This window comes from Electrophorus electricus, chromosome 6 (assembly GCF_041902795.1).
Source record: "Electrophorus electricus isolate QZ-2024a chromosome 6, ASM4190279v1, whole genome shotgun sequence".
NCBI lineage: Eukaryota > Metazoa > Chordata > Actinopteri > Gymnotiformes > Gymnotidae > Electrophorus > Electrophorus electricus.
This window is the reverse complement of record NC_137502.1, coordinates 1,775,001-1,785,000: the sequence shown is the minus strand read 5'-3', so window position 1 is coordinate 1,785,000 and position 10,000 is coordinate 1,775,001. Positions and strand designations below refer to the sequence as shown.

Below are 10,000 nucleotides of genomic sequence, written 5' to 3'. Positions count from 1 at the left end.
ATTCGTGCGTGACCAATGAGATAAACGTGGTGAACAGGCTCATGGGATGGACGTCCTAGATAAGGGCCTGGATATCCTGTATAAGGGGTCGGGGCTGGATGCCCTGAGTAAGGGGTCTGGCCTGGACATTCTGGATAAGGGGTCTGGCCTGGACATTCTGGATAAGGGGTCTGGGCTGGACGTCCTGAATAAAGGGTCTGGGCTGGATGTGCTGGATAAGGGGTCTGGCCTGGACGTCCTGGATAAAGGGTCTGGCCTGGATGTGCTGAATAAAGGATCTGGGCCAGACGTCCTGGATAAAGGGTCTGGCCTGGATGTCCAGCGCTGTAGCTCTTAAAGCCAAGCATTATCCTTTTAGGTAAACTTTTACTTAGTGCCTCCTAACAAACTCTCCCCTCTCTCCCTCTCTCTCTCTCTCTCTCTCTCTCTCTCGCTAAGGGATCCTCTGTCTGCCAGACAGCTTGAGTCTCCACAGGGACCAGCAGCGACTAGGGAAGCTGGGTGATGGCCAGGCCTACAGTGAAATGGAGCTCCGCACCCTAGAGCAGTGTCTGCTGGCCACCCGGGTGGGAAGCATCGCTGAGCTCAGTGAGTCCACACGTTTACATCTTTACGGCAGCCCCCGGAATCTCCTCCGTGATAAGGGTGTTCTTCAGAAAAAGTCTCAACGCAAAGCTCTCATGCATTAATGAACACTCTAAGGTCAAAGGTCCTCTGAGTGATCACCCATCTTAATGTATCTCTACTTCACTCTCTCTCACTCTCACTGTCTCACACCATCTCATTCCATCTCACTCTCTCTCACATACACATGGAAACGTGTTTGGTCACCTCTGGATATACAGATGCACTCTCAGTCTTATTCCTGCCCACTCTGCCACTTCCTGTGTTTTACATTCTACTGTCAGAGTGCAGATTTCGCCCACAGTCATTGCCGTGAAGTGCAGTTTCACTCCATGAGACTACAGTGACCGTGAAGACATTTAACAGTCTGCTGGCATTACAATTAGAACTATTAGAGACACCTTTTATCCTTTATGGAAATAGCTGAAATCGTTAGAGCTTGTGTTTAAAAATCTCATTTGTAACATCACCGCTAAAGAAACCAGTGATCTTGTACTGTAATCCAATGATTTAAACAGTGTGCCTGTTCTCTTCCTGAGATCTATATTTGGTATATTAATAAACATTTCATTTACTGTTAAATATTGATTAGACTAGACAAGTCGAAAGTAGACAACTTCAGTATCACAGACTCTGAATGAAGAATATTGAGACATTGTGTGAGGCAGGACAGGACAAGCAAACACAATCCGGTTTGATTACAGAAGCTAAAAAAACACAGTCACAAGGAAAAGGAAAAGAGGAGACTAACATTGAGACTCTACACAGGAGACAGATTTAAACAGGATGAACCAGGACTGAAAGCACTGGGACTGAAAGTCCTGCCGGTTTGTGTCGCCATAGTGTGGTTGCAAACAGGTGAGTGTGATTACTGTTCTGCTGAAGAAGGAGCAGTGATGTACGGGAACCAGAGCCATGTATTGCAAACTGGATCTGCGTTTGCCGTCCGTGGGTGTGTGTGAATACACAGTGCCGCCGTGTCTGGCTGGGTGTCAGCTGTGATTTGACAAATATATTCCTCAAAACTAGTACAGAACCAGCACAGAAAGAGCAGAGCGTGTGGAACCGCTGTTTTCCTGAACATGCGGCCTCCTGCACCTCACTGGGAGAGATGGCACATCAGCAGGAGGTAAATGCTGACTGGACCTCCCACTCCCTCCAAAAATGCCCACACGCATTCTAACTTAAATACCAAACCTCTACAGGCCTTCTTTCATATGCGCAGTATCCATGGAGATTTGAATATAGCATTTCCTTCGGCGTCACCTCCCTGCCTCTCTGTGTCCTCTCTTCCTCGTACACGCGCTCTTCATCACTCTCTCTCACTCTCTCTGTCTATCTCTTTCTCTTTCCCTCATCTCTCTCGCTCTCTCTCGCCCTCTCAATCTCTCTCTTTCTCTCTCTCTCTCTCTCTCTCTCTCTCTCTGTGTTGGCTTTTCACAATGCCCTGTGAGAAAGGTTGAAGAGACATCACTATGCCTGATTTACACATCCTGCTGAAAGCCTTCATTATTGGCAGGAATCAGCCTGTCACACACAGGCTGTGTCCGTGTTAGGACAGCCATCACAGAGTGTATGTGAAGAGATCTGCAGACTTGAGAGAGGTAGACTTGTATCTATGTATATATGTAGCATGGTTGGGTGTGCACATGAGCATGAGCAGTAGTATTAGTGTGTGTATAAGCAGTAGTACTAGTGTGTGTATAAGCAGTAGTACTAGTGTGTGTATAAGCAGTAGTATTAGTGTGTGTATAAGCAGTAGTATTAGTGTGTGTATAAGCAGTAGTATTAGTGTGTGTATAAGCAGTAGTATTAGTGTGTGTATATAAGCAGTAGTACTAGTGTGTGTATATAAGCAGTAGTACTAGTGTGTGTATAAGCAGTAGTACTAGTGTGTGTATATAAGCAATAGTATTAGTGTGTGTATAAGCAGTAGTATTAGTGTGTGTATAAGCAGTAGTATTAGTGTGTGTATTAGTGTGTACTAGTGTGTGTATAAGCAGTAGTATTAGTGAGTGTATAAGCAGCAGTATTAGTGAGTGTATAAGCAGTAGTACTAGTGTGTGTATAAGCAGTAGTATTAGTGAGTGTATAAGCAGTAGTATTAGTGTGTGTATAAGCAGTAGTATTAGTGTGTGTATAAGCAGTAGTATTAATGTGTGTATAAGCAGTAGAATTAGTGTGTGTATATAAGCAGTAGTACTAGTGTGTGTATATAAGCAGTAGTACTAGTGTGTGTATAAGCAGTAGTACTAGTGTGTGTATATAAGCAATAGTATTAGTGTGTGTATAAGCAGTAGTATTAGTGTGTGTATAAGCAGTAGTATTAGTGTGTGTATAAGCAGTAGTATTAGTGAGTGTATAAGCAGTAGTATTAGTGAGTGTATATAAGCAGTAGTATTAGTGAGTGTATAAGCAGTAGTACTAGTGTGTGTATAAGCAGTAGTATTAGTGTGTGTATAAGCAGTAGTATTAGTGAGTGTATAAGCAGTAGTATTAGTGTGTGTATAAGCAGTAGTATTAGTGAGTGTATAAGCAGTAGTATTAGTGTGTGTATAAGCAGTAGTATTAGTGTGTGTATAAGCAGTAGTATTAGTGAGTGTATAAGCAGTAGTATTAGTGAGTGTATAAGCAGTAGTACTAGTGTGTGTATAAGCAGTAGTATTAGTGTGTGTATAAGCAGTAGTATTAGTGAGTGTATAAGCAGTAGTATTAGTGAGTGTATAAGCAGTAGTACTAGTGTGTGTATAAGCAGTAGTATTAGTGAGTGTATAAGCAGTAGTACTAGTGTGTGTATAAGCAGTAGTATTCGTGAGTGTATAAGCAGTAGTATTAGTGTGTGTGTGTATAAGCAGTAGTATTAGTGAGTGTATAAGCAGTAGTATTAGTGAGTGTATATAAGCAGTAGTATTAGTGAGTGTATAAGCAGTAGTACTAGTGTGTGTATAAGTAGTAGTATTAGTGTGTGTATAAGCAGTAGTATTAGTGAGTGTATAAGCAGTAGTATTAGTGTGTGTATAAGCAGTAGTATTAGTGAGTGTATAAGCAGTAGTACTAGTGTGTGTATAAGCAGTAGTATTAGTGTGTGTATAAGCAGTAGTATTAGTGAGTGTATAAGCAGTAGTATTAGTGAGTGTATAAGCAGTAGTATTAGTGTGTGTATAAGCAGTAGTATTAGTGAGTGTATAAGCAGTAGTATTAGTGTGTGTATAAGCAGTAGTATTAGTGAGTGTATAAGCAGTAGTATTAGTGAGTGTACAAGCAGTAGTATTAGTGTGTGTATATAAGCAGTAGTATTAGTGAGTGTATAAGCAGTAGTATTAGTGAGTGTATAAGCAGTAGTATTAGTGAGTGTATAAGCAGTAGTATTAGTGTGTGTATAAGCAGTAGTATTAGTGAGTGTATAAGCAGTAGTATTAGTGAGTGTACAAGCAGTAGTATTAGTGTGTGTATATAAGCAGTAGTATTAGTGAGTGTATAAGCAGTAGTATTAGTGAGTGTATAAGCAGTAGTATTAGTGTGTGTATAAGCAGTAGTATTAGTGAGTGTATAAGCAGTAGTATTAGTGTGTGTATAAGCAGTAGTATTAGTGTGTGTATAAGCAGTAGTATTAGTGAGTGTATAAGCAGTAGTATTAGTGAGTGTACAAGCAGTAGTATTAGTGTGTGTATATAAGCAGTAGTATTAGTGAGTGTATAAGCAGTAGTATTAGTGTGTGTATAAGCAGTAGTATTAGTGAGTGTATAAGCAGTAGTATTAGTGTGTGTATAAGCAGTAGTATTAGTGTGTGTATATAAGCAGTAGTATTAGTGAGTGTATAAGCAGTAGTACTGTCTAACCTTTGCTCTCTCCTTGACAGCACTCTCATCACATCATCCTCTGAATGCCCACCAGTCACTTAGATGAGGTGCAGGTTGAGGCTGTTCGGTGTGCTGATGTCCCAGGGCTCTACTTTAAAGCTTAGCAAAAGTTGAAAGCTGGAACACAGTGGCTGCCCAAATTTCTCCTGCAAGCACAGTGCGTCCTGTTCGTGGAGATCCTCTCTCCCGAGGGACAGCACTGATTCAGTTTAGTCTCACATTAGCCACAACCATCTAAAGAATTAAGATTGAAAATATGAATCCTTCCCATTGGTGGAATTTTATATTTTTGCTTAAGAACCAGTGGGGCAAGTGTAACCGAATGAAATAATGTGTCTCTTCGCAAGGCCACTGCTGTGATCCGTGATTGGCTAGACCACATCTGTGTCATCTCCTCATTAGTGTTCAGGACTTTCCTTAATGAAGGTACTGCTGCCATTTTTATCAAGACAATTACAAGCCGTGTTCAGTGGCAGTGCATTAGTGCTGCTATGATGGCAAAATGCACCATATGTGACAAATTGCTGAGATGGTGGAAGAGTACTGTGTCTGGATAATCCCACCGTCCCCACCGTCACGTTCTCTCAGCGATCAGGTCCCCACCGTCACGGTCTGTCAGTGATCAGGTCCCCACCGTCACGGTCAGGCAGTGATCAGGGTCCCCACCGTCACGGTCTGTCAGTGATCAGGGTCGCCACCGTCACGGTCTGTCAGTGATCAGGGTCCCCACCGTCACGGTCTGTCAGTGATCAGGGTCCCCACCGTCACGGTCTGTCAGTGATCAGGGTCGCCACCGTCACGGTCTGTCAGTGATCAGTCTCGCCACCGTCACGGTCTGTCAGTGATCAGGGTCCCCACCGTCACGGTCAGGCAGTGATCAGGGTCCCCACCGTCACGGTCACTGTTGTGTTTCCGTAGTGTGTGAAACCTTCAGATGAGTAAGTACAGTCTTACTGGGTGTTTTGCACAATGTCACATCTCTTAAGTGTTTCGGGTAAGAGTGAAATTATCGTAGCTTCTCTGTTGCCTCAGTAGCTCAGAAGCCAAGTTTAGCCGCGTACAGTTCAGCTGTGTACAGTTCAGCACACAGCATCCTTAGGACAGACTGGAGGAAATCACGCATTAGATCAGGTAAGATGTGTGTTCTGTGGCCCTGGGTGGAGCTAAACCAAGGCAGGCCTCATCTCTCATACTCAGAGCCACCCCCATTCCTTATTCAGCTCCACCCCCATTCCTTATTCAGCTCCACCCCCATTCCTTATTCAGCTCCACCCTCATTATTTCTTCATTCCATTCGTTCAGTTTAGTTTTCCTAAAACCATCGGAACATCTTTTTTTTCATTCTGTTCAAACCCTGTGATTTCTGCGTTGCAGTGAGTCATCTTCATGGCAGTTACAGTGTCGATGTGTAAGTTTATCCTCAAGACAGAGAACGAGTGCATCAAGGAGTCGATAAGTGCCAGTAGCTGCAGGAGTGAGTCTCCCTGATGGTTAATCTGAAGTGTATATCACTCTTCTGGTCATTCCAGAGTGTATATATTTCTCATAGTTAATCCAAAGTATATATTTCTCTCATGGTTAATCCAGAGTGTATATCTCTCACATAGTTAATCCAGAGTGTATATCTCTCACATAGTTAATCCAGAGTGTATATCTCTCTCCTAGTTTATCCGGAGTGTATAGATCTCTCATAGTTTATCCAGAGTGTATATGTCTCACATAGTTAATTCAGAGTGTATATCTCTCACATAGTTAATCCAGAGTGTATATCTCTCTCCTAGTTTATCCGGAGTGTATAGATCTCTCATAGTTTATCCAGAGTGTATATCTCTCTCCTAGTTTATCCAGAGTGTATATCTCTCACATAGTTAATCCGGAGTGTATATCTCTCTCCTAGTTTATCCGGAGTGTATATCTCTCTCATGGTTTATTCGGAGTAGATATCGGTCCCACTCAGCTCCTGCCACCTCTCAGCCTCAAAGGGAAAAGTCACCGTCTGTCATGAATAAGAGATGAATCTACCGGCCACAGAAATGTCGCCCACAAGAACCCTGTGTGTGTGTGCGTGTGTGTTTCTCAGCCTCGTTCTAGTGTCTACATGTCTGCAGGTGTAAATGTCAACACCTCTGTCATTATCTGAAGATCAGTGTGAAGTGTGCTGCTCTAGTTAATGGCTTTCGTAATATGAGGAATGCATATCACCATGTAATCCCGTAATGTGAGGACCGCATATTGCCATGTAATCCCATAATATGAGGACCGCATATCACCATGTAATCCCGTAATATGAGGACTGCATATCACCATGTAATCCCGTAATATGAGGACCGCATATTGCCATGTAATCCCATAAAATGAGGACCGCATATCACCATGTAATCCCGTAATATGAGGACCGCATATCACCATGTAATCCCGTAATATGAGGACCGCATATCGCCATGTAATCCCATAATATGAGGACCGCATATCATTATGTAATCCCGTAATATGAGGACCGTATATTGCCATGTAATCCCATAATATGAGGACTGCATATCACCATGTAATCCCGTAATATGAGGACCGCATATCACCATGTAATCCCGTAATATGAGGACCGCATATTGCCATGTAATCCCATAATATGAGGACCGCATATCACCATGTAATCCCGTAATATCAGGACTGCATATCACCATGTAATCCTGTAATATGAGGACCACATATCACCATGTAATCCCGTAATACGAGGACCGCATAGTGCCATGTAATCCCATAATATGAGGATTGCATATCGCCATGTAATCCCATAATATGAGGACTGCATATTGCCATGTAATCCCATAATATGAGGACTGCATATCGCCATGTAATCCCATAATATGAGGACTGTATATTACCATGTAATCCCATAATATGAGGACTGCATATCGTCATGTAGTCCCGTAATATGAGGATTGCATATCGCCGTGTAATCCCGTAATTGCTGGGTAATTTCTGTGCCTTTGCTCCCTTGTTTACACTGAGTCTTCTGTAGTGACCCTGTTACTGCACTCCGTGCAGAGCAGTTCCGCACACCACGGGACTCTCTACACACCAGACTCCTCCGCACTCACCACACACTGACCGTCAGATTGTTAATTCACTTAGACAAAGGAGATCTAGGAGACGAAGCCCAAATTTAGGTCTGTTTGAACAGAGTGGAACTCTTAATGAATGTTTATGCATGTTTATATACTGCCCCATGAGGGGTGGGGGTGTTGCGTAATCCTGTTATGGTCTAGAAGTGTTAAGGCCTCTGAATTTAATGGCATGTATGTATGTAAAGGTTTAGAATGAAGACACTGGTGAGAGAGAGAGAGAGAGAGAGCAAGAGGGTGATAGAATGAGAGAGAGGGAGAGAGAGTGAGGGAGAGAGATAGAGAGAGAGAGAGAGAGAGAGAGCAAGAGGGTGATAGAATGAGAGAGAGGGAGAGAGAGTGAGGGGGAGAGAGAGATAGAGAGAGAGAGAGAGAGAGGGAGAGAGAGAGAGAAGGAGAGAGAGAGAGCAAGAGGGTGATAGAATGAGAGAGAGGGAGAGAGAGTGAGGGAGAGAGATAGAGAGAGAGAGCAAGAGGGTGATAGAATGAGAGAGAGGGAGAGAGAGTGAGGGGGAGAGAGAGAGAGAGATAGAGAGAGAGAGAGAGAGAGATAGAGAGAGGGAGAGAGAGAGATAGAGGGAGAGAGAGGGGGAGTGAGAGAGAGGGAAAGAGAGAGAGAGATATATAGAGGGAGATAGAGAGAGATTATCTTAATTTGTTCTTCCTGCTCCCCACTTTTCTTAAGTGTGTGTGTGTGTGTGTGTGTGTGTGTGTGTGTGTGCGTGCGTGTGTGTGCGTGCGTGAGTGTGCATGTGAGTGAGTGTGTGTGTGTGTGTGCGTGTGTGTGTGTGTGAGAGAGAGAATGAATGGGTGTGCGTGTGTGTGTATGTGTGTGTGTGTGTGTGTGTGTGTGTGTGAGAGAGATAGAGAATGAATGGGTGTGTGTGTGTGTGTGTGTGTGTGTGAGAGAGAATGAATGGGTGTGTGTGTGTGTGTGTGTGTGTCTGTATGTGACTGCCATGGCTAAGGCAGAGGGAGTGGGTTTTGACCCCTGCTTGTGTGTGTGTGTGTGTGTGTGTCTGTGTGTGTGATTGTGTGTGTGTGTGTGTGTGTATGTGACTGCCATGGCTAAGGCAGAGGGAGAGGGTGTTGCCTGATGCTCGTGTGTGTGTGTGTGTGTGTGTGTGTATGTGTGATTGTGTGTGTGTGTGTGTGTGTATGTGACTGCCATGGCTAAGGCAGAGGGAGAGGGTGTTGCCTGATGCTCGTGTGTGTGTGTGTGTGTGTGTGTGTGTGTGTGTGCGTGAGGCCCATTGCTCGTCCTCCCAAAGTTCCCAGTACCAGCCTCCTCTGAGCGGAACTGTCTCTCTCCACAGGTGACATGGTGTCCAGAGCCATGCATCACCTGCAACCGCTCAGCGTCCAGAACCAGAGCAACGGGACGCCCGTCCACCAGAAGCCCAGCCTGCTGCACTGGGAGCCTGAGGCACTGTACACTCTCTGCTACTTCATGCACTGCCCTCAGATGGACTGGGAGAATCCCAGCCCAGAGCCCCCCAAAGTCTCCCTGCACATGGAAAGGTGACGCACGCCCTTTGTCTGCATTTCCCGGAGTGTCACTGGGTTGCTATGGTAGCTCTGTACCTTTTAAGCAGACGGGAAGTGTTTGAAACGCTGAGCTGTGGGGAAACCCGTGCAGTTCAGCGTCTCTTCCAAGACACTACGGAACACGAAACCATAACTAAGGCAACAAAAACCGTCTCGGTGAGATGTTTTGATAAGCTTTTAAGCACATACCTGTGTCACGGTCTTATTTGGTTTTTTAAATTAACAATAGATTCAGCAGAATGGTCAGGATTCCTCTACTGATCATTTAATGCTTGACTCAGACGATGAGTGGAAGGTCGTCTGTGAGAGTCCAGCTTCAGCTGTGAGATGTTTCTTGGCAGAGCCTTCAGAGCTTGGACATGCTGAGCTGCTGTCAGCTGAGCAAACCTGCCAGTCCGTCCAGCGTGAGTCAAACTGGCTGTCCGCCCAGAGTCTGCTGCCTGTCTCCCCCTGCAGGCCGTATGCTGTACTGCCGCCCATCATGGAGTGGATCAGAGTGGCTGTGGCACATGCCGAGCACAGACGCAGCTCCTCCATCGACAGCGATGACGTCCGACAGGCAGCCAGGGTCCTGATGCCTGGGGTGGACTGCGAACCTCGACAGCTGAAGTACGGGACCATTCCAGACTTCGTGAACAGCAGTACTGAGCACAATCATGTTTTCCTACACTGTTTGAGTCCAGGGTGTGTGCATCCTGATAGACATGTGCACTGTTTTCCCAACACTGTTACTTAAGTCCGAACCCTGTGAGTGTACGGCATTGAGTAAAGGTGATCCGGAGATAAACAAAGCCAGATCCTTCTCAGCGTCCACACTGTTGCATGTCCAGAGCAAGAGTGTAAATG

At 44.7% G+C, this 10,000-nt stretch overlaps 1 protein-coding gene across 3 annotated transcripts in view; it reads left to right on the top strand.

The window, feature by feature from the left end:
* btbd11b (BTB (POZ) domain containing 11b) overlaps positions 1 to 10,000 on the top strand; it is a 52,487-nt gene that overhangs the window by 26,308 nt on the left and 16,179 nt on the right. For all 3 annotated transcript variants that reach the window (XM_035524844.2, XM_081715524.1, XM_081715525.1), the window contains exons 2-4: positions 439 to 588; positions 8,923 to 9,127; positions 9,611 to 9,763. In XM_035524844.2, coding sequence (XP_035380737.1) covers positions 439 to 588; positions 8,923 to 9,127; positions 9,611 to 9,763 — 508 coding nt within the window. The remainder of the gene's footprint in view (positions 1 to 438; positions 589 to 8,922; positions 9,128 to 9,610; positions 9,764 to 10,000) is intronic.